The following is a 25,877-nucleotide window of genomic DNA, read 5'->3' as shown; positions in this document are numbered from 1 at the left end:
AGACATTGACTAGAGGTAATTACTTTATCAGCATAAATGCCGATTGATTGATAGAAACATAAACGTGAATATGAAAGTTGTTGATGTTGGAAAAAGGATACCTATGGAGTATCATTAGGGGCAATTTAGTGACCTTGGAGCCCATTAATAAATAAAAAAAATATTATTTTTCATCCATACAAGATGCAAAATTGTAAGAAAACAAAGGGTCATTTAGTCAAAAGAAAAATCAAAAACATTTGAATGCAATTGATAGAGATGTTCCATCAAATAATTATCACGTAACTTAAATTATTTAGTATTAATTTTATTCACCTAGATATGCAATTATATGTTCAGAAAGACTTTGACCAGAGGTAATGACTTCATTAGCATAATATGCCGATTGAATATGATTGATAAAGACATAAATGTGAATTTGAAAATTGGTGTTGGAAAAGAATACGTATGGAGTATCATTAGGGCCAATTTAGTGACCTTGATTTGTTATCAATCAAAACTAATCACAATATAACTTTTGAAATTTCTATGCAAGCTGAAGATGAGAGGATGATGCTCCCACACATCTTCTAAGTACTACTTATCCAGCAATTATGCTTGGACATCTTTCAAGTGTAAAGCTTACAATTGTAGAGCACTATAAAAAGGCAACCCTTAGGCAAAGATTCTTGCAGTGAAGTGAATGTTCATGGGAAAATCAATGAGTGGTATACTTATAATTCCTTTCTTTTGTTTTTTCTTCATTGCAACCACTAGTCTTGGCTTCTGCTATGGGAGTTTTAATATTTCAGGGTGCAGTCCGAGCGAAAGAGAAGCCCTCTTGAAGTTCAAGCATGAGCTCAAAGATCCTTCAAAAAGGCTTACAACATGGGTTGGTGATGGAGATTGTTGCAGTTGGTCTGGAGTCATTTGCGACAACTTAACTGGCCATGTTCTTGAACTCCATCTTCGAAGTCTATCGCACCAAGAATATTATGATCTCGGCCGATATGATTATGAAGAGTACCGCATGAAGTCAACATTTGGTGGTAAGATTAGTCCATCTTTGCTCAACTTGAAGGAATTGAGGTTCTTAGATTTAAGCAATAATGATTTTGGAGGAATTCAAATTCCCAAATTCCTTGGCTCTATAGGGAGTTTAAGATACCTTAATCTCTCTGGTGCAGGATTTGGGGGAATGATTCCTCATGAACTGGCCAATCTTTCCAATTTGCAATATCTTAATCTCAATGAGCTCTCGGGCTATGGGACATTATATGTTGACAGTTTCCATTGGCTTTCTAGTCTTTCTTTGCTAGAATTCCTTGATTTGAGTTATGTGGAGCTTAGCCAAAGCTTCAATTGGTTGGAAGTGATGAACACGCTCCCTTTTCTAGAAGAAGTGCACTTGTCAGGTTGCGAGCTTGTTCCTATTCCGTCATTAGTAAATGTCAACTTTTCATCTCTTTCTATTCTTGATTTGTCATGGAATTCTTTTTCTTTAGTTCCTAAATGGATATTTCTTCTTAAATCTCTCAAATCTCTTAATTTAGCGCGCAACTTCTTTTACGGACCAATCCCTAAAGATTTTCGAAACATGACTTCACTTCAGGAACTTGACCTCTCTGTCAATGATTTCAATTCTTCGGTGCCGATTGTTTATTCAATTTACCTCATCTTGAGCTTCTCAGTCTTGTTTCCAATGCCTTGCAAGGTAAAATTCCGAGCACCATTGGAAACATGACCTCTCTCGCTAGCCTTGACTTGTCACTCAATTCAGATCTTCAACTTGAAGGAGGAATTCCAACATCCTTCAAAAATCTTTGCAATTTGAAGTCCCTTTCTTTGGAAAGTCTCAAACTAAGCCAAGACATAAATGCCGTCCTTGAGATTCTACAAGGATGTGTTTCAAATGGGCTGGAGTCATTGAGATTAAGTGGATGTCATTTATTTGGTCAGTTGAGCAATCACCTTATCCATTTTAAGGCTTTGGTCAGCCTTTACCTTTCATCTAATTCCATCTCCGGTCCAATTCCATTGGCTTTGGGAGAATTGATGTCCTTGAGATATTTGTACCTTGATAATAACAAATTGAATGGAAGTATGCCTGTTTCTCTTGGAGGGCTTACAAATTTGGAGTCGTTAAGCATTTCTGACAATTTATTGGAAGGTAATGTTTCAGACATTCATTTTGCAAAACTGATAAAATTAAGATACTTTGATGCATCCGAGAATCATTTGATGTTGAGAGTTAGTTCTGATTGGATTCCACCTCCAATTCACCTCCAAGTCTTGCAATTAAGTTCTTGGGCTATTGGCCCACAATTTCCAAGGTGGCTTTCTTTGCTGAAGTCCTTAGCTGTTTTGGATTTGTCGAACTCTAAAATTTCGAGTAACATTCCATTTTGGTTTTGGAACTCATCTTCACAACTTTTTTACTTAAATCTCTCCCACAACCAAATTTATGGAAACATTCCAGATATTCCTTACTTTTCTCATTACTACTATTACTCAACAATTGACTTGAGTTCGAATCATTTTCAAGGACCACTGCCCCATGTCTCCTCCAATGTAACTGATTTATATCTTTCTAATAATTTATTCTCAGGTTCTATATCACACTTCGTATGTCGCAAGATCCACAAGGTGAAGAGAATGAGACTTATTAACCTTGATAATAATTTTTTGTCTGGACAAATACGAGATTGTTGGTCTAGTTGGTCAAACTTAGAGTACATAAGATTAAGCAACAACAATTTTAGTGGCAATATTCCCAGGTCAATTGGAACTTTAACCTTCCTTAAGTCTTTGCATCTTCGCAATAATAGCCTTTCAGGAGAAATACCATTGTCACTAAGAGATTGTACATCTTTAGTCTCTCTTGACCTTGGAGAAAATCAACTCATAGGGCACATTCCACCTTGGATGGGTGCAAGTTTTCCATCTATGGCTTTTCTCAACCTCCGTGAAAATAAATTTCATGGCCATATACCTCCGGAACTTTGCCAATTAGCCTCTCTACAAATCCTAGATCTTGCTCACAATGATCTCGCTCGGACTATTCCGAGCTGTATTGACAAGTTAAGTGCTATGACTACCAGTAATCCTGCAGCTAGCTTCTATGGTTATCGGAGCCTTTATGCATCTGCTTCAGATTATGCTACAATTGTGTCGAAAGGAAGAATAGTTGAGTATTTCTCTATTCTTGGATTTGTAAAAAGTTTAGATCTTTCTGGCAACAATTTATCGGGAGACATTCCAGAGGTACTGACAAAACTTATAGGACTACAATCGTTGAATTTATCGGATAATCTTTTATCAGGAAGAATTCCTGAGGATATTGGTGCTATGGTTGAGGTGGAAGCTATTGATTTTTCACAAAATCAATTATTCGGAGAAATCCCTCAAAGCATGACAAAATTGACATATTTGAGCGACTTGAACCTATCAGATAACAACTTGAGCGGCACAATTCCTACAGGCACTCAGTTGCAGAGTTTTAATGCTTCTAGTTTCACCGGGAACAAAGGCCTCTGCGGACCTCCATTGACAAACAATTGCACTGTACCTGGAGTTCAACCTAGAACTGAAAGTTCAAATGAAAATAGAAAAAGTGACGGTGGTTTTGAAGTGAATGGGTTCTATGTGAGCATGGCACTTGGATTCATTGTGGGATTTTGGGGAGCATTTGGTCCGTTAGTGGTTAACAGACAATGGAGGCATGCATATTTTCATTTCCTAGATCATTTGTGGGACAAAGTTCGGTGGGGTTTAAGGTAATTGTTGTTAAGAATTTTGTTGCTTCTTATGGTTTTTAGTCATGTTGATTTCTCTTTTTGTGTATTTAATGTGTTGCCGAATGGATTTTGTAAGGAATGCTGCTATCATTATTAATGCTTTTCTTTTGCCAGTCTCCTTCCTTCGCCAATGCTCAATATACATGCTTGAATGGCTTGATCATTATTTCATTGAGAAGTACTTTAAGTTAATCAATTGAATGTGTCAAGCATATCCGCTGGAACACAAAAAAGAAACCTGTAGAGAGTAAAATAGGGATGTTATTAACAATGTTTCTTCTCCTCCTTCAAAATGTGTCTAGAAAGATTGTTAAATCACATGAACTAACAGCAAATTGTCGCTTCCCAGACAAATCATTATTTCTCTGGAGCAGTGAAATTAGTTCATATTTGATACACAGCTTTAAAACAAACAAGAGAGCTCCATATGCCAGAGTGAACTATTGATCAAACTAAACAGTAATTCTTCATTTATTCAGCAATGTCTCCATTTCCCTACACACAACAAAGCAAACCAATCATTCCTCGTACATCAAAACTCAAAATTTATTGCCCATAAAGATCAGTTCAACAGAAACCCTCCACATCAGCTCAGCAATTAAATACAGTCTCTACCTCATGAAATGGCCAGCTCATGGTGTGTAATGTGAATCTACTCAAATGCTGTAGATTGAGCATAAGAATATGCAGGTATAAAGAGAAAACATCAAAAACCTACTAATATCCTCATTTTCAAACTATCTACTAATAGTAATATGTTCAGATTATCAACCTTAATTTCCTTCCTCTATTAAATTAAACCCTAAAACTGATTGATTCCCGATTTTAATCAAGCTGTTCTACATCACTCCAGTATCTCCAAACAACCAAAATAAATAATCCCACGTCTCACCTGAAGGACATTAGAATATAAACAAGTAGTCTACATTAAAAGATGGACTAATCCAAAGCGAGCTCTCAGCTCTGCAAGAGTCCCAATGTTCCTGCTGAAAGAGATATTAATAACATTACATAGTACACAATTTAAGAAGTTTAAAGCCTATATTGGAGGTTGTTCTCTTCAATCTATCCTCTCTGGCGCTATCCCTACTCCTCTGTCTTCTACAAGGACAAACATATAAGCTGATATCCTAACTAAACAGATTAATGTACAGGCATTTTAGTAATTATTGCAGATCATGGACATCAAGCATGCTAATAAACATATTTTTTTATTAATGAAATCATGAAACAATCTGAATAATTAAAGCTGATTGTGACCACTGACTGACCACATATCTAAAATGGTTTATAAGCATCCATCAGGGATATAATAAATGTAACGATAAAAATCACCCAAGCCCAAACTTAATCATGATGCAAGTGATACATTCCTTTGTGTCTATTTTAAAAGTATAAAGTACAATAAGGAACCTGTAAGAAACCTTAAGCAGCAGCTTCCAGCAACTCCCTCTCCGCTCGCTCCTTAATCCTTCTTTCAAGTTCTGGCCTAAAATGCCTTATAAGACCCTGCACAGGCCAAGCTGCAGCATCACCCAGCGCACAGATAGTGTGCCCTTCGATTTGTTTTGTGACCTCTTGAAGCATATCTATCTCTTCCAACTTTGCATTCCCGACCTTCAACCTTTCCATGATCATCCAAAGCCACGGTGTCCCCTCCCTGCACGGTGTGCACTGCCCACAACTCTCATGCTTGTAGAAATAAGACAACCTTGCAATTGCATCCACAACATCAGTAGATTTATCCATTACGATCACAGCTGCAGTCCCCAGTCCTGACGTGACAGCCTTGAGTGCATCATAATCCATCAGCACATCATCACATATGTGCTTGGGAAGCAAAGGGACAGAAGAACCCCCAGGTATTACTGCAAGTAGATTGTCCCATCCACCTCTAACACCTCCACAGTGCCTCTCTATTAACTCTTTTAGAGGTATACTCATCTCCTCTTCGACTGTGCAAGGCTTATTCACATGACCTGACACACAAAACAATTTTGTACCAGAATTGTTCTTCCTGCCAAAACTAGCAAACCACTCTGGTCCACGCCTCAAAATAGTGGGAGAAACAGCCACTGTTTCCACATTCGTAACAGTAGTGGGACAGCCATACAGTCCTGCATTAGCTGGGAAGGGAGGCTTCAGCCTTGGTTTCCCTTGTTTTCCTTCTAGACTTTCTAAAAGTGCAGTCTCTTCACCACATATATAAGCACCGGCACCATAGTGGATATGAACATCAAAATCATAGCCAGATCCACATGCATTCTTGCCTAACAATCCAGCTGCATAAGCTTCTTTTCGAGCTCTTTCCAAGTTTATCCGTTCATTCACATATTCACCCCTAATGTAGATATAAGCGGCAGATGCTCTCATTCCCACCCCAGCAATTAAGCAGCCCTCTAACAGCTTATGTGGATCATGCCTCATAATTTCCCTATCTTTACAAGTTCCAGGTTCACTTTCATCAGCATTGACAACAAGATAAGAGGGGCGACCATCAGACACTTTTGGCATGAACGACCATTTAAGACCAGAGGGGAAACCAGCACCACCACGTCCCCGAAGACCAGACTTCTTCACTTCATTAACAATCCAATCAGCACCCTTGAGCACCAAGTCCTTAGTTCTATACCAATCACCCCGTTTCATAGCACCTTTTAGAAAAGGGTCATGCAACCCATACAAGTTGGTAAAAATCCGGTCCTCATCTTTCAAGCCACCAAAATGGGTTTTCTCCGGAGGTGGTGGAGGAGGGAGAGGCTGGGAACTACCAGCACTTTTTGTAGCTTCAGTGCTGAATGATCTGATACCTACAGCCAACCTATCACTTTGACGCCGAATCAAAGCAGCTCTTTGCAAATTAAAAATGCCCCTAATGGGTGCCTATAACAAAACAAATAATATAGATAGTGATTGTCATAATGTAAAATACAAAATTACAAAAAAAAAAAAATGTAACATGTTACAAGCAGCTCAAGTTTCAGTCCTATCTCGATAATTACAAATCAAAAACTTTCACCTTCTTAAAACCCTAAAATAAAGAGGCTTAGTTCTTTAATCATCTGTACTGAAATGTGAAACTTAAACACTGGAAGAGTCATTGCACAAAACACATACATACAAGCAAACAAATTATAACTCAGAATTTGATTCAACAATCAAAATCTTGTTAACCTAAACGACGACGATTTATAACGTGAGCATAAAATAACAATTTAATAAAGTGGATCTAAGCAGAAGAAATGCAAGAAATCTAAAAGAAATTGAATTGCAAAAACCCTAATATACATGTACAGCGTACCATTAGCGAGAAGCGTCGCAGATTAGCGTTTTTCAAACCGGCGATTACGCCAAATCGAGATAGGCAACAAGCACTAAGAAGGTAGAGAACGAAGAAAGGTGTATCTGTAGTTCCCTAGTCGCTCGCGACTTGGAGTATGCTAAATGGACGGTGATGATCGTTTATTGCGTGTGATTTTTATGAGCAACACGTTGTGATGCCGCCGGGGTGCCGCGACACACAGTGAACGGCTGTGATTCGATGAGATGCTATTAATGCTTTGCTGTGCGTTTTGATTCTTGGGCTAGGCTCACTGAAAACAGGAAAAAAAACGGCTAAATTTTATTGCATTAGCCAAGTTATGGACTAAAGCCTGCTGTAAGATATTCATGTTTTTCATGCTAAAAAGAATAAGAATAAAAATTGAAACAAATAAAACATAAATGTTTTACTATGTTATGATATTATTTCAGTAAAGAAAAATGACTAAACATAATTAAGAAAAAAATTGTGTTTAGTTCTCATGCTAAAACTAAACATAATATTAAATGTAATCATTTCTTTCAAAAAATTTTTTTTTTTTTACATCAGTCAATTTATATTAAATGTATTTAATTTTATTGAAAATACTCATTTGTTTTTTATGTTTAAAATTCAAAATTTCTATCATTTTTCTTAGTATTTGTTATGCAATTAAATTCAAAAGTATTAACTATGGTATTTGTATGTATTTACCAATGAAATTCATGGGTTTCATATTCATATATTAATCTTAGCTATTGAAGGGAAAAAAATAAAGGAAGCCGGTGAAGGAATGATATGCAAATAATTGAAAATACATGGAATGTCGTGGCATTATTTAGAGCATATTGACAAGTTACTATGTGTTTGGGCACATGGAATGTATATGATTTTATTATAATGTATTATTTATGTGATATAATTGCCACAAGAGGGGGGAGTGGACCTACCTTATTTCCCTAAGAACTAATTAGTGGGGCAGAGATAAGGATCCAATGCCCAAATTTGAAGAAGACAATGTAGAATGAGACTGAAATCCAACTTGTATGCCCATTTTAGTCTCTTAAAATTCTTAACTTTTTTGAGTTTTGCTGGTCTTGTTTCAATGCCTGTATACAATGAAGAGAAAAAAAAAGGGTCCCTCCTACTAAATCTTACAAAATGTGTGTCCCTCCTTGCTTCTTGTATGCTTGACATATGTGCAAAAGAGCATGCCAATCAATTGGGGCACAATATTGCTTTTAAAGCCCTAATGCAGTGATCTATTTCTTTAATAGAATACTCAAACTTTTTTTTTATACTAAGTTTTATATATAAATATATAAAATTTAATTTCTCAATTAAAGAGCAAAAAATTAACCAATTAGAAAATTATTTATGTTCGAGTTCGAATATTTTCTTATTTATCAACAAGTGAGACTATATTAGTAATCTAGCATACTAATATAAATAAATCGAATATACGACCTAATTTATAATAGATAACTAATTTCATTAAAATGAAGATATCTAAGAAGATTTGGAGAAAAAAATTAAAACTAAAGATATTTAGAAGATGCAAGCCAGCAAACATTCTTTAGTCACAAGATTATGACCACTTTTTTTTTTTTTTCTTAGTTTTTAATTCAATACCAACTTTGTGTTAGTGGGAATTCTGAAAGCTTCCCTTCAAGTAATTTGACCATAATATATTGGCTTGTCAATAGTAATAAATTCTAAATCATAATCTAACAGAAAAATGAGATGCAGGCTGAGTCCGGCTTGATACAAGTGGAGAAATTTATGCATTGTACGAGACAATAGGCAGCCATTCCCTCTCTCTCTCTCTCTCTCTCTCTCTCTCTCTCTCTCTCTCTCTCTCTCTCTCAGCCAAATTTAGCTTAATTTTCTCCTCTACACTTTGCCATAGTCCAGGCAATGTACCCAAATCAGTCAATTCAGTACTTAACTTTGTCTTTTTCTTATTATAGAAAAATCTGTATATGGAAACCAAATAAAATTTATAATTAATAGAGGTTTGAATATTAAAATTCTTCCTTAATTTAATACATAATATTGTTAGTGAAATAATATAAAGCAAATATAAGATGCGTAAATGTTTTATTATATTATACACATATCATTGATAGGTTAAAATAATATTACAATAAGATAAAACATTATCATAACATATATATATATGTATATTAGAGTTAGATATATAAATATTACTATATAAATAAATATTTTTTTATAACCGACTTAAATTGGAACCATAATTATGCATAAGTAAAAATTACTTATGTATAGAATATTATTATAGAGAAATTTTACTGTATTATGCTTTTTTGTCTTAATTTCTTATTAAGAAAACCAGCTTAATTAACAATCTTTTAAAACCTAACTTTTTCATAAATATTTTGCGGATGCCTAGCATCGTAATAAAATTTATCAAAAAATATAAATATAGATTTTGAAAATAAGATTACTAATTTCCGGTATATATTTATATATAATGCATACTTAAAGTAGATAATTGATTGTATTTCAATGATAATAATCATGTATTACTCATTTATCTTTTGTTTAGCATATAAACAAAGCAACACAATTAGTTTCCATAAAATTTATATTTCTATACTTATATAAACCTGAATTCAAATTGCTCAATTTAATTCAATAAATTGTCAATAGCCATTGCCACCTTTTGAGAAAATATATTGGTTACATAGAAAGAGATTATATTATCTTATATTTTAATCAATTAATCAATCAAAAGAAGATTCGAAACGTTATTATTTAATTTAATTAATTTGACATTATTAGCCTGCGATTATAATCTTTCTATTAATATTAACTTCTATATCTGATTCATTTGTTAATATCGAACTTAATTATGGTCTTGTTCCCTTTCAGAGAAAGCACACAAAAATAATTTATTTATAATATATAATATAATATGTGTAATAAACTATTAAATATATAATATAAAATCTTTTAGTGTATGTAATAGGAATATTGTAATATTATAATATATGTAATAAACTCATTTATTTATAATATATAATAAAATCTGAAGATAAACAAAAATACGTGAGTAAAAACACTATAAAGTTAAAAGAACTATTAAATATACCAATCAATAGTATAATTAATATTTTCAATTATGAATAGTAAATTATATCGAGTTTAAATTTTTCCGTTCATCTATTAAAATTTATTATTTTTATAATGAAAGCAAAAAAATAGTTAGTTTATAATATTTTCGGCTTTCAATAATTAAAAAAGAAAGAATAGTGAACAGTGCTAATAATTAGATTATCTAATTAATATCTTTTTTTATGAAGATTTAAAAAATTTCAGATTTGAATTTATTTTACACAATGGTAGTAATTTTTTTTTTTTGGACAGTCACTACATTTATTCCTTTTAATAGACTTTTATGATTTATTTTAAGATGTAATATATTTTTAATCTTTAATCTCTTCTATTAGTGAATTTATCATATGTAAATTTTTATAAAAAAATTAATTAGAATTCTTTTTGAATAAATATTTTTAGTAGAATGTGTAAATAAGACGATAAAGATAAAATATCAAATTTAAATTTTGACACGAAACTTTATTATAATTTTTAAAAATAGTATTTTACCACGGTAAGAATAATGCTCGACATATCTAAATTTTCAGCATAATAAATAAAAAAATCTATATACATTTACTTAAATTATTATTATTGATCACTCGGAATGATAATTTTAAGACGTTATTTAGGTGGACCCTAAAGATCTCTAATAAGCTCCTTCTCTTTTTTATTTTATTTTTCTTAAATCCTAACGCTAATAATCACGACCTGGTCAACCTCTTTTCTGTTTTTTCTCTGTTTAAACCGCTCCTAATAAGAACACTTTGCTAAGCTTTCCCTCCTCTGTCTCCCTATTCTCTCTTTCTCCTCTTCACGCAAACAAACACTAACAGGAAATAATGACAGTGTTTGGCAGCTCGGGAGCTGGAAAACAGGTCTTCCCTATAGATTACCAGGCTGAAGTTCCGCAGCGTCTCGTTGATGCCTCGCATGCTAATGACTTGAAGTTGGCCTGTGATTGTCTCGGCGATGATCCCTTTTTGGACGTTAACTTTATTGGGACAGTGAGCCTGAAGGCAAAGAAAACAGAGGTCTTATTGCGCGATGAATCCCCACATGAAGTTCGTGTTGAGTATGAGGAGTTCAAGACTGATGTCACTGCTCTGTTTCTTGCCGCTCATAACGGGAATTTAACTCTCCTCAGGAAGTTACTGGTAACGTAGTCGTAGTAGCAGTAGTTGATTGTTTGATTATTATTTTAGTGTCCGTTTCTCGGTTTTTTTTTTTTGTTTTGTTTTTCAATTTCTAGTCATTTAGCTGCTGTTCGTGGTTAAAAATGCAAGAATTCGATTCTTTCAACTTGAAGAAAACAAAAATGTCTTGACCAAAAGAAAACAAACATGTCATTTTGAAAGAAATGAAAAAACATTTGTGTTCCAAACAAGGCCTAATCAAGTTTGTTCGGGAGCTTCAATTTGTTTTCAAAGATTACTTGTGTAAAAAAGGTTTGGAAGTGATTATGATCAAGGATTTATTTTATTCTGATTGAGTTATTTATTTATTTATTCTGATTTGTTTTAAGGAAGGATTATGTAACTGTTGGTAGAAATTTGTTCTGGATATCTTTGGTTCAGTTTTGTACGCCACCCAGCGTGATACTTGCACAGAGAATCTGACAGATAAAACTGAGAGATATTACGTGATACTGCAGATTTTATTATCTTTTTCCTTTTATATTGATAATGAAGTAATTTCTAGATATAGCTATCACTTTGGATACTTTCATTTTTTTCTCTTCTCCAACGTGTTCAATTAACAAAATTGTCTAAAGTTTCTTCACTAGTGGAAAAGATCAGATTTCTAGCATCAAACAGCTTATTTAAAATCTGGGTTCAATTATTATCGGACCTGACAGCTTTTGGAATATGCTATCGAGTGGGTTTTTTTTTGGCAGGATTGTAATTATACATGGAAAACTAGAGTTTAAAAGTAATGTGCAATATAATGATTGTAAGGTTGATTTTGTACTTTTCTTGATTCTGTGTTCTCTGGTAGCTAGAAACAATGTACAGAACAAAGTGTGAATAATCACAGTGTGGTGTCTTTTATGCGGCAGAGTGTTGGGGCAAATGTAAATCAGATGCTGTTTAGAGGATATGCCACAACAGCAGCAGTAAGGGAGGGCCATTTAGATGTATTAGAGGTGCTTATGAAAGCTGGGGCATCTCAGGAGGCATGTGAGGAGGCTTTATTGGAGGCTAGCTACCTAGGGCAGGCCAGACACGCAGAGCTGCTCATGGGGTCTGACCTGATACGACCACAGGTTGCTGTTCATGCTCTTGTCACTGCTTGCTGCAGAGGGTTTGTCAATGTAGTAGACACTCTCATTAAGGTAACTTATAATTTATCAACTAATGCTCTCTTTTTTTGGTAGCTCAGAAAACTACTGTAATTGTATCTTGATTTTTTAAGTAGTTCGAGATGATCAGTGAGAAGGTGAACTAATGAACCTCAGATAGTCAGAACAAGCACTCTTGAGGCCTAGATTTTTTTCTGCTTTTATTTAATCAATTTGGCATGACCACATGGCAGATATTCCCTTCTTTAGTAGATGTGATCCCATTAAAGATCGAAATGGCAAAATTCTGAACAAAATGAATTACCATTAGACCACTAAAGCAATTCAATTTTGTTTTATGGATGTCCTATGTGCTTGAATTCTTAAGATCAATAATGGGGATTACCTAATATGAGAGATCAGATGCACTACAGTTTTACTAATAACAAACTCAAAGAGAATTGTTTCATTATTTGCAATTTCGGTCAAGGATTTTTCTGTCTTTGCCATTTATAGAAGCACCCAAATTTAGACTCAATCTAGAGATTCCTATTCGTCTTTTATTGCTCACTGATTTTTGACCATATTAATGGTGGCAGTGTGGTGTGGATGCCAATGCAATTGATAGGGTTCTTCTTCGATCTTCAAAGCCTTCTCTGTATGCCAACGTTGACTGTAATGCACTTGCTGCTGCCGTCGTTAGTCGACAGACATCAGTAGTCAGATTGCTGCTACAGGTGACTGCAAAATCACCGTCAAATATGGATCTTGTAGAAACTATTTTGACATGGCATTTAAAATGAAATAACACGTCTGAGATGTGTTAGGCCATAGAAGTTATATCACATATCTATTTGTTACTTTAGTCTACTATGGCATTTATTTACCTACTGGAATTGGAAACAGGTCAATGTCAGGATGGACATCAAGGTGAAGCTGGGAGCCTGGTCTTGGGACATGGACACAGGCGAAGAATTTCGAGTTGGTGCTGGATTAGCTGAAGCTTACCTTATTACCTGGTGTGCGGTGGAGTATTTTGAAGCTAGTGGTGCTATACTACGCATGCTCCTCCGTCACTTCTCTCCCAACATCCTTCACTTTGGGAGGTCTCTAATCCACCATGCTATCCTATGTAACAATGCAAGAGCAGCAGAGGTGATACTGAACTGTGGTGCAGATAAAGAATTTCCAGTTAAAACAACTTCAAAAAATGATTGGCGTCCTGTTCATTTGGCTGCACGTCTTGGATCAGTTAAAGTTCTTGAACAGCTGATAGTTGCTGGCTGCAATCTCAATTCTAGAACAGATTCTGGAGAAACCGCTCTTATGGTTTGTGCAAAATATAAGCAAAAGAATTGCCTAAAAGTGCTGGCCTCTGCTGGTGCTGATTTTGGTTTGGTTAACTCAGCCGGTCAGTCTGTTAGCTCAATTGCAATGTCAACCAGATGGGCACTTGGCTTCCAAGAAGCTGTGGTAACCGTGATTCAAGCTGGGAAGAATATCAAGTCGAGCAATGCCTCTGTATTTTCTCCCCTGATGTTTGTAATCCAGGCAAATGATATCGAGGCCTTGAAAAAGCTCATTGAGCGATCATATATTGATCTCGACGAACAAGATGATGATGGATTCTCTGCTGCTATGATCGCTGCAGCAGGTGGTCATGTTGAAGCTTTCAGGCTACTTGTTTATGCAGGAGCTAACATAAAGCTAGAAAACAAATACGGAGAAACAGCAATTCGCTTATCAGAGTTAAACCACCATGATGAAGTAATTGAAAAGGTGATGCTAGAGTATGCCCTTGAAGAAGGGTATGACTATTCTGCTGGTATTCATGCTCTGCACCGCGCAGCCCGGCGTGGAGACTTAAACCTGGTTTCCATGCTGGTTAAAAGAGGCTACGACATCAATGCATCTGATGACGATGGATACACCCCACTAATGCTAGCTGCAATGGGAGGCCGCAGTCGGATATGTCAACTTCTGATCTCATGTGGGGCAAGCTGTGATATTGAGAATGCAAGACGCGAGACAGCACTCTTGATTGCAAGAAAGAATGGTTATTATGGAGACGAAACAGAAAGTGTAATATTAGATGAACTAGCGAGACAACTTGTTTTGGGCGGAGCTCGTGTTAAGAAGCATACAAGAGGTGGCAAAGGAGCTCCTCACTATAAAGAATTGAGGATGGTGGGTACTGCGGGAGTGCTGCGGTGGGGCAAGTCGAGCAAGAGAAATGTGATCTGCAGGGGGGCTGAGGTTGGCCCTAGTTCAAAGTTTCGGTGGAATCGACGGAGAAAATTTGATGTTGAAGACCCTGGAATGTTCCATGTTATCACTACAAAGAACAAGGAAGTGCATTTTGTATGTGAAGGTGGGACTGAAATGGCTGAATTGTGGGTAAGGGGAATCAAACTTGTGACAAGGGAAGCCATCTTTGGCAAGAAGAAAAGTGAATTGTGAAAGGTGAATTAGGAAGTTCCTTTGCTATATAGTTTATGTAGAGAAGCCAATAGCAAATGCTGCATTTACTACTAGTATCACTTTTTTTAGCAATCTTCTTTAATCATCCATTGTAAAGATTTTGGATTTCGAATATCTAGATATTGGAGCTTTAATCCGTTTTAAGGTAAAAGAAAATTACATTAAACTAGACCTGTATGGAAATGAAATAATTAGTTTAATTGAATGTAAAAAAATTAATTTACTGAGATTCGATGGTAATTTAATAAAATCTCGGTCTCTTTTATTTTGAAGAAACTAAATCTTTGATATTTTTATAATAATTCGAAACCATCTTATGACAATAATAATAGAAATAACAATTCAGAAAAATAAATAAATACAAGGAAAAAGAAAATTGATCTTCTTTTGAAAAATATTCTGACGCTATAAAAAACGGCGCCGTTTTCTTGTGCACGCAAGCCGCCTAAAATATTTTAACTGACGGATTTTCAGTTCAAGTCTGAATAATCTTAACAACAGCAATTCTGTCTCTGCGATTTGTTCAGTACCTTTGTTTAGCAATGGCGAATCTTCCAATTATACAATTCGAAGATAAAATCATAAAAACAGTAGAAGAGAATCCAGTAGTAGTAATCATCGGAGAAACTGGTTCAGGCAAGAGCACGCAGCTTTCTCAAATGCTGCACCGCAGAGGTTACACTAAATCCGGAATCATCGGCATCACTCAACCCCGTAGAGTCGCTGCAGTATCTGTTGCAAGGTGAAAAATTGTCAACAAAACTCACTGTTTACTGCAATTACCACTGATTATTACCAATCATGACTTTTGCTTTATTTGTAGACGAGTTGCTCAAGAGCTTGGAGTAACGCTTGGAGAGGAAGTAGGTTATGCTATTCGGTTTGAAGATAGGACTTCAGAGTTAACACGAATTAAGTAAGCAATTCAATTTTAATGCTAGGAATTGTTATTAGTTTTATTTGTTTATACAATGTCTCATGTCCATAGGCTTCTTACTTTAGAGTTTTGCAAATTGTTCAGATATCTAACTGATGGAGTCCTTCTTCGTGAAAGTCTATCTGGTCCGGAGCTCAATCAGTATTCAGTTATCATATTGGATGAAGCTCATGAGAGAAGTTTGAACACGTAAGATCGGTATTTAATGTTTGGAAAGTCACAAATGAATAATTAAATTGAATTGAGTTTTATTCAGTCGATTTCATGTTGGGAAGGCTATGGTTGCTGGATATACCTTTAAATAACTGAAGTAACGGCACAGATGAAATGATTTTGCAAGAATTGAATTCTTGCACATTTGGAAAAAAATAAAAAATTCTTGCACATGATTGATGAGTTTACCTTATCATAGCCTATATATGTGTAATGTTTCTACATTGTAGCATTATGTAATTAACTTTAAGAGTTTGGACACCTTTGCATGTGTCTTTTGATTTATGGATCTCCTTTATCAGGGATGTTTTATTGGGACTGGTGAAACGCTTGGTTAAATTGCGTGCTTCCAATTTAAAGGTTCTCATCACATCAGCAACTCTAGATGGTGAAAAAGTATCAGAATTCTTTTCAGGTTGCCCTATACTGAATGTCCCTGGAAAGTTATACCCCGTGGAAATAATGTACAGCAAGGAGCGTCCAACGAGCTATATTGAGTCTGCTTTAAAAACAGCTATTGGTATAACACAGCATCAGTCCTTTGTGTTTGGCTTCAAATAAGTGTCATGATTCAATCTCATCACGTCTAGGAGTTCATCTGATATATCGAACTAATATTGAGCAATCTTCTATTGACCTTTTCTGCACTAGAGTTTAAAGTGAAGCTTGTTTTTATTTCAGATAAAAGTTTAATTCTTCTTTAATCATCAGTGGCTCGTTTGGGTGGATGTTATTAAATGCGTTTTAGCTGTTCAAGTTTTCTATCTGCTGGCTGCTAGTTCAATGAGATATTTTTCTACACTATATGGAGTATATTGGAACAGCTGACATCTCTCAGCACTTTCTGCACATGCATTTCATTTTATATTCCACAAACACCTTCCTGAGGAATGAAAAGGGAATAAGATATTCCATCTTTTCTTTGATAAATTGTTACTTGATAATTAGTCACTTATTTATGAAATTGTTTTTCTATCAACTGTTCCTTGCAGATATACATACTCGTGAACCTGAAGGAGACATCTTGATATTCATGACTGGACAGGTGAGGTCGACTGGGCTCTATCTCAACTTCTGTTTATTTATTGAGTTTGATGTCAATCATTGAATGCTTGAATTGACTCTAAATCTGGACGTGGCCTTATGCAGGATGATATAGAGAAGTTGGTGATGAAGCTGGAGGATAGAATTCGAAGCCTAGAGGAAGGTTCCTGCATGGATGCAATTATCCTTCCACTCCATGGTTCCTTGCCACCTGATCTACAGGCATGTTTCCCTTTTTTCTTTTGGTCCTTTCTCATGTCGCATTAGAGTTAGCTTATTTATTTAATTTTATGCCTGCAAAAAAAATATCCAGAGCTTTGGGGTGTTCCAAGTTGCACATTTTTCAAATTTTATTGACTGGCATAGATGAAATTTGAAGTCTTTCCCAGAACTGAAATTTTCTGGTTTATACTCCTCTATCGGTTGAGCTCATATTCAAGAGTGCAATGATAGCTTCTCGGTGGAGTTATACACTCCATCAAGTGAGTTGGAGTCTTATGACCTTTGTTGGTAGTAATTAACTGAATTGATGGGTGTTAGTTTGGTAAAGAGGTCTCGTTTTAGAGAATATGCTCTGAACATGGAGAAATGGTATCTGATCCTGTGTTACATTCAAACTCAAAGGCCTGAAAATTTTAGCATAATAAGGTCCAGTTCCATATTTATTAGATAGATAATACAAAAAGGTCGAAACATATCTCCGGTTGATTGGTGGTAGAAGCAATTAAAATCCATCTATTACAGTTGCCCATTTGTGAATATGATTAGCCTGGTTGATGAGTAATAGCAGGTTGTTCAGAGCATTGGCATAGCAGAAATAGTGTACTGAATTTTACGAGGTGGTTCTTATAGTACTTGCTATGTAGACAAAATCTGAATGCATGCTTTTCTAGCATATGACTTATGTTTCCTTCCCATTCTCACTTTGGTGTTGAGCATCTAAAATGAGATTAGGAAATTTCTGTGTGGTTATATTGAGGCCTTCAACTTTTCCTATACTTTGTGTGGTTGACGGCTTAATCTTTCCTATGATACTACAGGTGCGTGTATTTGCTCCTCCGCCGCCTAATTGTAGACGCTTTATTGTTGCAACAAACATTGCTGAAACTTCTTTGACTGTTGATGGTGTTGTGTAAGGAGACTTGAACTTGTATAAAAGCTGACTACTTTTTGGTGGTCTTTTTTGTATGCAACTTGTTTCCCTTTTTACATAATCCAATCTCCACTTCAAGATGATGGCTCTGCCAATTTGTTTGTCTTCTTTTTTCCATTTGAACTCTTATGTTGGGTTCAAAAATATGTGAATGATAGGTATGTTGTTGATTCTGGTTATGTAAAGCAACGGCAGTACAACCCATCAACAGGCATGTATTCCCTTGATGTTGTACAAATCAGCAAGTAAGTAGTCATATGTTCATAATGTATGTGTTTCTCATGGCATATACATAATATTCGCAGCTGCCTAATTTATTGATATGTTGATCTTTATGACATCAAAGTATGAATGTATTCTTTTATCTTCTCAAACAAAGTTGCATATTTTTATTTATTTATCTCCGTAGGCAATCTTATTAAGCATGTACAAATAGGAGTAACTGTGTTTGACAAGATTAACAATAATTTTGTTCTGCAAGCCTTCGTTCTTATCATGAATCTGCCTAGATAATAAAGAGGGATTTGGAATCTAATATTCTTCTCTTCATTGTTTCTGTTTCTTGTGAACTTTATCTAGAGGAATTGAGGTTGAGTTCTTAAATTTACCTGGAAATTCTTGTTGTCACATCGCCTTCTCCTTCATCCCTTTTCATTGTCTTTTCTTAGGTTTTATACAGATAGTAGATGTTACATATTTTCAAAGGCAGGTATTCTCTGCCATAAAGAAATTGGTTTGCAAGTCTTCTAGGTCCTTGATCTTCAGTTTAAGTTCCATATACAATATTTATGCTTTAATGCCTTTTTTTTCTTTTGGCAGAATGTATAAAAGAATATTTTAGGTGCTTTATAAGTGGTTATTTTGCATTTATGGATAATTTCTCTGTAGCAACACAGCTTCACTGGTGACTTTTTTTTCCTTCACAATGGACCTGTTTATTTCCCTAAGAATTTATGCTTGGCTTCTATAAGAAACAGTACGTGTACGTCTGTCATTGATATTACAATATATTTTGCTCTTCCCAACATAATTATTTTGCTAAGGAGAAATATGAACAGAATAGCTATTAAGTGATCACAGCTGTCCTTCATTTTTGTCTATCAAATTGTCAATATAACAATCTCTCATACGAATCATTTTCTTACACCAGTAATGTTTTGGATTTGTGTACTGGCTGGCTGCAGAGTGCAAGCCAATCAGCGTGCAGGACGAGCAGGAAGAACGCGACCTGGGAAGTGCTACAGATTATACCCGTCTATGGTTTACGAAGATGATTTCCTTGATGTAACAGTTCCTGAGATACAGCGATCTTCACTTGCTGGCAGTGTCCTTTACTTGAAATCATTGGATCTTCCGGATATTGACATTCTCAAGTTTGATTTCCTTGATCCCCCTTCATGTGAGCACTCCTTTCTGTTTTATATATTATTCTTCTGGAGAATCAAATACATATGCTTTCCTATATCTACTTGCAGATTCTCCAGTTCTCAAATGACCTCTGTAGAACATGATTGATCAATTTTTCAATACATCCACTCTATGACTTCAACTTTAATCATTATTATCTCCTGTGATGTGGGATTTATTTGCTAAATCTGAATGGCTTTGAATTGCAGATGAGTCACTAGAAGATGCTTTGAAACAGCTATATCTCATTGATGCTATTGATGAAAATGGATCCATTACTAGTGTTGGGCGGACAATGGCCGGTACTGTTGCTTGTTACCTCTATTAGTTTTAAAGTGCAATAGTATATATTATTTAGAAGGAAAATGTCATTGCAGTTTTTTTAGTGTGCTTTAAACCGATCATACCTGTTCTCTGGAACTACTATTAGTTGTATGCTATGTAATCATGCTTTCAGCTTCGCATATCATTCATTTTAGGAGATTTTTCCATTTAAATAGGGTTGCATTAATTTTTTGCTACTTATGGCCATTAACCTGTTAACTTGTTAAAGCATCACTAAACCTCTAAAATAAGGTTTCTATAATGAGACTGAACTGTATGGGTATCTCTGTCTGGCACTTATTTGGGGATCTATTTTTCAGTGGTGCTGGACAATTCATAATGTCTTCACCTTGTTCAGCTGCATTGTATCTCCTCTAATTAACTAAAAATAAAAGCTCTTATAAATAAATCTCCATAAATGATTCTTCTATTAGCTAGATCTCAAGCCCATCTTTGATTGAAATTAATTTAAAGTGGAGGGGGGATTGGGAGTTGAGAGTTCTTATTGCTTTTCTTTCTTTTTTTTTTTCCTTTTTTTTTTTCTTTTCTCCCTTATTTATTTGTTTTTCCAGGTCAAATGTACTCAACTCTACTCAACTAAGCCTTAATCCAAAACTAGTTGGTTCTCCTATATGGATCCTTTTCTTCCATACTGCACAATTTAAAGCCACTAGATCCTCTTGTACCATATTCAAGTTATTTTAATTCTACCCCTCTGCTTCTTTACCCCGTCCGCCATAATATGCTCAATCTTTCTAGCTGGTGCATTAGTTGGTCTACGACTCACTTGACAAAACCATCTTAATTCACATTCCTCAGTTTGTCCTCAATATGTACTAGTCCTACCTTTTCCTTAATGCACTCAGTACAAACTCTGTTCATCATGCATTTTAGCAACTTCATTTCTGCAACCCTCATCTTAGGGACATGTTGGTCTTAGCTGGCCAATCATCACTAAGTCATAGCTGGCGATCTTGCTGTTTAGTAAAACTTACCCTTCAGCTTGTTTGGATATAGGATGATAAGAGGCATTTCTCTGCTTCAGCTATCCTGCTCTGTTCCAATGGCTAACATCCGGACCACATCCTATTCTCCTAAAGGGCCAAAAAATATATGAAGTGTGCTTTGGGTAGTAATACACCATCTAAATGAACTTCTTGATGAGTGATAGCCAGCATGAAATTGGAAAAGAGTAAATAAATAAAAAGAAAAACTAATAGCTATATTATAACATGAAAAATGGAGTTTTATGCATTACACTTGTTATTTAATAGACTGTTTGAATTTTTCCAAAACAAAAATACTGTTTAGAAAAGTATATGTAAAGATTGCTGGCTAATGGTAGCAAGTCTTAAACATAAAAGACCATCCCGAATTTCAAGTTTCTGTTCTATTTCATGCTAAAAGTCTCTTTCAAATCTCTCAATATGAAAGTTTAGCTTGATTACTTGTCAAAAGCTAAAGAGTAGCTCAGTGTCACATTCATGCTTATAATTGGATTTAAGTTCAACTCTTTAATCTATAGTTTAGATACAATTTGCATTACCAAAATTAAAGGGACACAAGTCTTGCAAATCTAAGGACTAGATGCAATTTCTATCACTAAAATAAAAGGTGATGAAAGAAGATAATGAAGTAATTAAGCAATTGAAAAAGAGCTGGATGGACGTTTCCCTTTTACCAAGATCCTTAGGTTATGTCTGTTGCCAACCCTGATTGTAAAGCACATAATTATCTCTGCATTTGCAATCCAAAACCATAATATAACCTGCCATGAGCATCCAGAACGCTAAAGTATTGAACAGTTATATAATTTAATTTCCTAGTGTCCACGCTCCAAAGCTATAGCATTTAATTTTTGTATGGTTCACACAAACATACCTCAATAGAGTACTGATTCTTTGCTGTGGTTTTGTGAAGAACTTCCATTGGAGCCCTCACTTTCAAGAACCTTAATGGAGGCAAATGAGAATGGTTGCTTGTCTCAGGCATTGACTGTGGCTGCTATGCTATCAGCAGAAACCACATTACTTCCCAGTCGAAGGTTTGGTTCAAATGGACTTAAAGATGAGATGAACACTTATCTGATGTTGTTTATTCCTTTTTTCTTATTTTAATGAACTGTGTTCGGTGTACTTTGAATAATTTCAGGAGACTGAATATCTCATCTTTGAGAAACTGTGAAACCCAAACCAGTAGATTTGCTGTTTGTCTAAGAGCTGCATATTCATGCTTTCCTAGTTTTTTCATATTTTCCCCTCTTAGACATTTGGTTTCTGTTTTGACTAATTTCATAAACTTCATCTCCCAATTGAATGTTCATGCTACTTCTCTTTTTCCATTTCACCTTTTCCTTGCAATGATAGAGTTGCTAGTGTCTAAGATCAGCCATCTGCATCTGAATGTTGTTTAAGCAATGTCTGTTAATGCTGACACGTAAAATTTGAAGCTTACTTGTGGTGCCCCCAAAAGGTTAAGCAAGCTGGTCAACTCAACAATTCATTCTTCTAATCTGGACCCCCAAGAATTTCTTGTTTAACCCAGACAGACTATCCTTTGGCTTAATTATGCATTTTTCTCTTGCAGCAGCAGGACTACTGAAAAGAAGCGGAAACACACCTCCTTTGAGTTTGACCTTCCTGATGGGTGTGGTTTGGGCGATCACATCCAGCTGCTGCAGATCTTTCTGGACTGGGATGAAAATGATTATGATATTGATTGGTGCAAAGAAAATGGTTTGCAGGTACCTTTTGTCTTCTTGAGAAAGTATGATAGTTTAGATACTGACACTTATAAACCACTATGCTAAAACGGTGAAGTTTAATGTGACGTGGTTTTATAGCCGCAAAATATGGTCCATCCTTGTAGACTTATTTCAAACATGTGAGACAGACTTTGCTGTTTTTGGACTAGAAGGCCAGTGAAATGGTGATAGAGAGGCCAAGAGACATGCTTGTTTGTTTTGCTCCTTTGGTAAATCTGATGTTTTGGCTGCTATAATGTTTTTCAATTTTCCATCTTCAGGTGCGGGGAATGAAGTTTGTCAAAGATGTCCGGAAACAGTTGTGTCAGATAATGCAGAAAATAGCAAAGGGTCAGTGTTTTTGTTTTCTATATGTACTAGTTCATGAACTTTTTAGGAGCCTACGATAAAGAAACAATAATTTCTGATATTTTTACTTTTTGCGAAGAGGAGAGGGCCTCGACTTCTTGTGGTGGTGTCTCATTTCATATGTTAGGTTGTTGTTTTCCAATTTATTATTGTCACCAAGAAACAATTGTAATTGATTTGTTTTCTGTTGGACATATTGTAATTTGCTTCTCCTTGTATTTACATTTTTCCAATCATAATTTATTCTGGTCTCGTGGCTTTTCCGTTTCTTCTCTGTAATATGTTTGAACTGTCAAAAAACAATATAGTGGCAGTAGCTATTATAATTTATTAGTTTGAAGAGATCAAACTTCTACAATTTGTGGCAATTATCACAAATGAATTTTTGGGGTGAAAAATGAGATGGTGCAGGAAAGTCTATTTTTTGTCCACTTTGCAGTCTTCTGTCCTTTTCCACTTCCTTTTTTCATTTCTTTTTTCAGCTCCAGGTATATATTTGTCATTATCATTCTGGGTCAGTTCCTAATGAATTGTGTTGTATATGAAGCAGGATCATTAGATGTACGGGCAGGCTGTAAGAAACGGGAAGAGGAGTATAAGAATTTGAGGAAAGCCTTGTGTGCGGGCTATGCTAATCAACTTGCTGAGAGGATGGTTCATCACAATGGCTATAGAACTATAGGTTTTAAGCATCAACTGGTTCAGGTAAAAAGAAGCTGGTATATGTTCTTAACTTGAATTCTCTCTGTAGGGTATCAATAGAATTTGGTTAAGTTGATTCAGTTTTTATTTGAGCAAGCTTCACTGCAAAAAATGATGCTTCAAAAAGTCATGTTCCTAAAATGTCTAGAAAAACTTACGAATATTTTTATTTATATTAGAGAAATTTGTTGGTTGAGGCTCCTGCTAAAGAACTCGTGATCCTAAATTTTTTACTCTCCCGGTATCTGGTGCATGTGATTTGAGGTGCATGTAACTTTTATGTATATCTACGTAAATAATCATATAAAAAAATTTAAATAGTACAGCAGTTAGAAGTGCGCTAATGAAAGTGGTAACATCTACTACTTGTAACTATCTGTTTTTTTTAATCTTTAAAATAGTCCTGATGCTAAATTATTTATGGTATCAGGTGCATCCATCTTCTGTCCTAAGAAGTGATGAATATGGAATGTTCCCAAACTTCATTTTGTACCATGAGCTCATTGCAACCTCCCGTCCATACATGCGGAATGTGTGTGCTGTGGAGAATTCTTGGGTTGATCCCGTCTTGGAAAAGCTCAAGAAACTGAATATCAACAAACTGAGGTAAGTTAATTTTCTCTGGTATTTCAAGGAGAAATATTACAATACGAGGCTCACTGCACCTTTTGCTATGCAGTGGGGGTCTTGGTCAAATTGCAAGAGATGGAAATGAGGGAAAGATCTCAGACTTGCCGCAGAAAGTGGATCTTTCTAGTGCTAGGGTTTCCGATGACCCTGAAAGTAGAATTCAGTCAGCTAGGGAGCGTTTTCTTGCGCGTAAAGCAAAGAAATGAGCGTGGTCATTATCTGTGCTTTATATAAAGGATGGGATTTGGCATGTTATGTACTGGATAAAGTTCTCCCTGTTTATGGGATTATAACTCGAATTGGAATTGCCAAATCGGAATTGTCAGGAGGACTTAGGGGTCAGTGACTCTCTCTCTCTCTCTCTCATTGTCTCTGTAACTTATATTTTCAGCTGTATCTCAACTCCATGTATGATTTCTTATTTATGTATAGGCCTTGGGGGATGAGACTACAGCATTGCTGTGAAAGCAAATTATGTGCCCGAAGTCCGACTATTTGGGGCTTTACGCAGCGTTATCTTCTCCATCACACCCACTGGCGTTTGTATATCAGTCTTGCAAAACTTCAATTTGCTGTCCTGTTGGGCTGCGTTCACAGCACATCGAAAGGAAAGATTCAAATCTTATGTCGAAAGTCTCTAATTTTTGAGATTTGAGAAATTCTGAAGACAGTCAGCAGGTTCATCTGTATTTTATAATTGATTGCGTCTTAAATTAAGCAAACTCAAGTTTTGGGCAGTCTGTTGTTGTTCATGGGTCATAGGATTGAGTTTGTTAAAAGTCTGTTGCGGTTGCGAACCACAACAAGCAGGGTACGCAATCCGAAGTAAATGGTTGTAGCTATTGATTGAGCACCACATCCCTATCCTGAATGACGCTAAAATTAGAACAAAGAAACTTCAATTTTGACATTCGAAAAGGCCGAATCAAAAATTCCTAAAACAAAATATTGATTAATAAACTTCCAACACTAACATAAACAACAAAATAAACAAAAAACCATCAATAAAAACAACCACATGAAAACCAAATAAACTCATCTTATTAAGCACAACAGAGCACTAAGACAGGCAAAGTTGGTCGACAATGGAGATGACCTGACTAGTAGTAGCAGCACTGAAACAGCAAGCCAATGATAACTAAGGCAGCAGCAATGTCTTACCACGAATTAACAGTGACATCGATTTTGCAGGAAACACCACCATCGATGCTATCTCCACACTTAAAAAGATCAAAGAAAGATTAGAGAAGGAAAAAAAAGAAGCTCATATATTAATAATAAATTTATTATAACACACTATTTAGATAAAAGAAATTTTAGAGCAAGAGATTTTATAAAATCTATAAATTTAAATTAAATTTATTGTTGACAAGCCATTTTGAATTAAGATCCATAG

General features: G+C 35.4%; 4 protein-coding genes across 8 annotated transcripts; 3 read left to right on the top strand and 1 right to left on the bottom strand.

The window, feature by feature from the left end:
- Window positions 1-515: 515 nt before the first annotated feature.
- LOC8278413 (receptor-like protein EIX2) lies at window positions 516-3,892 on the top strand. Of its 2 annotated transcripts, XM_048376571.1 has the most exons (3): window positions 516-707; window positions 792-1,028; window positions 2,588-3,892. In XM_048376571.1, exons 1-3 carry the CDS (start codon window positions 683-685, stop codon window positions 3,757-3,759), a joined length of 1,434 nt encoding a protein of 477 aa, XP_048232528.1. In that variant the 5' UTR covers window positions 516-682; the 3' UTR covers window positions 3,760-3,892. The 2 variants fall into 2 exon arrangements, with proteins under 2 accessions (XP_048232528.1, XP_048232527.1); XM_048376570.1 differs by having other exon boundaries at window positions 516-1,028.
- Window positions 3,893-4,017: 125 nt separating this feature from the next.
- On the bottom strand, window positions 4,018-7,346 carry LOC8278414 (NADH dehydrogenase [ubiquinone] flavoprotein 1, mitochondrial). 2 transcript variants are annotated; one of them, XM_015716752.3, is made up of 3 exons: window positions 7,078-7,346; window positions 5,190-6,659; window positions 4,018-4,271 (listed from the first exon to the last, which is right to left on the bottom strand). In XM_015716752.3, the coding sequence occupies exons 1-2, from the start codon at window positions 7,078-7,080 to the stop codon at window positions 5,202-5,204; spliced, it is 1,461 nt and encodes a 486-aa protein (XP_015572238.1). In that variant the 5' UTR covers window positions 7,081-7,346; the 3' UTR covers window positions 4,018-4,271; window positions 5,190-5,201. The 2 variants fall into 2 exon arrangements, with proteins under 2 accessions (XP_015572238.1, XP_002514955.1); XM_002514909.4 differs by having other exon boundaries at window positions 5,201-6,659.
- A 3,507-nt stretch (window positions 7,347-10,853) lies between these two features.
- On the top strand, window positions 10,854-15,125 carry LOC8278416 (putative ankyrin repeat protein RF_0381). Its single transcript, XM_002514911.4, has 4 exons — window positions 10,854-11,354; window positions 12,257-12,532; window positions 13,078-13,215; window positions 13,385-15,125. Exons 1-4 carry the CDS (start codon window positions 11,040-11,042, stop codon window positions 14,936-14,938), a joined length of 2,283 nt encoding a protein of 760 aa, XP_002514957.2. The 5' UTR covers window positions 10,854-11,039; the 3' UTR covers window positions 14,939-15,125.
- Window positions 15,126-15,397: 272 nt separating this feature from the next.
- Window positions 15,398-25,334, top strand: LOC8278417 (probable pre-mRNA-splicing factor ATP-dependent RNA helicase DEAH4). Of its 3 annotated transcripts, none has more exons than XM_002514912.4 (17): window positions 15,405-15,701; window positions 15,783-15,875; window positions 15,981-16,085; window positions 16,412-16,629; window positions 17,102-17,154; window positions 17,259-17,375; window positions 18,194-18,285; window positions 18,465-18,551; window positions 19,491-19,705; window positions 19,923-20,015; window positions 21,958-22,081; window positions 22,627-22,780; window positions 23,062-23,131; window positions 23,700-23,854; window positions 24,282-24,457; window positions 24,531-24,819; window positions 24,914-25,334. In XM_002514912.4, the coding sequence occupies exons 1-16, from the start codon at window positions 15,502-15,504 to the stop codon at window positions 24,685-24,687; spliced, it is 2,109 nt and encodes a 702-aa protein (XP_002514958.1). In that variant the 5' UTR covers window positions 15,405-15,501; the 3' UTR covers window positions 24,688-24,819; window positions 24,914-25,334. The 3 variants fall into 3 exon arrangements, with proteins under 3 accessions (XP_048232990.1, XP_002514958.1, XP_015572283.1); XM_015716797.3 differs by having other exon boundaries at window positions 15,407-15,701; window positions 22,624-22,780; XM_048377033.1 differs by lacking the exons at window positions 24,531-24,819; window positions 24,914-25,334 and having other exon boundaries at window positions 15,398-15,701; window positions 22,624-22,780; window positions 23,700-23,868; window positions 24,282-24,443.
- The last annotated feature ends 543 nt before the right edge of the window (window positions 25,335-25,877 follow it).

Source organism: Ricinus communis, chromosome 7 (assembly GCF_019578655.1).
Source record: "Ricinus communis isolate WT05 ecotype wild-type chromosome 7, ASM1957865v1, whole genome shotgun sequence".
Classification (NCBI taxonomy): Eukaryota; Viridiplantae; Streptophyta; class Magnoliopsida; order Malpighiales; family Euphorbiaceae; genus Ricinus; species Ricinus communis.
Note: the sequence above shows the minus strand (reverse complement) of the source record. Positions and strands in the feature narration are given on the sequence as shown.

Coding starts and splice junctions, on each gene's coding strand:
- LOC8278413 (XM_048376570.1), top strand. CDS start 683: ATGTTCATGGGAAAATCAATGAGTGGTATACTTATAATTCCTTTCTTT. Junction 1,029..2,587: donor CATGAAGTCAACATTTGGTG/GTAAGATTAGTC, acceptor ATTTATTCTCAG/GTTCTATATCACACTTCGTA.
- LOC8278416 (XM_002514911.4), top strand. CDS start 11,040: ATGACAGTGTTTGGCAGCTCGGGAGCTGGAAAACAGGTCTTCCCTATA. Junction 11,355..12,256: donor CTCTCCTCAGGAAGTTACTG/GTAACGTAGTCG, acceptor TTTATGCGGCAG/AGTGTTGGGGCAAATGTAAA. Junction 12,533..13,077: donor TAGTAGACACTCTCATTAAG/GTAACTTATAAT, acceptor TAATGGTGGCAG/TGTGGTGTGGATGCCAATGC.
- LOC8278417 (XM_015716797.3), top strand. CDS start 15,502: ATGGCGAATCTTCCAATTATACAATTCGAAGATAAAATCATAAAAACA. Junction 18,286..18,464: donor TTGACTGTTGATGGTGTTGT/GTAAGGAGACTT, acceptor TGTGAATGATAG/GTATGTTGTTGATTCTGGTT. Junction 18,552..19,490: donor GATGTTGTACAAATCAGCAA/GTAAGTAGTCAT, acceptor GGCTGGCTGCAG/AGTGCAAGCCAATCAGCGTG.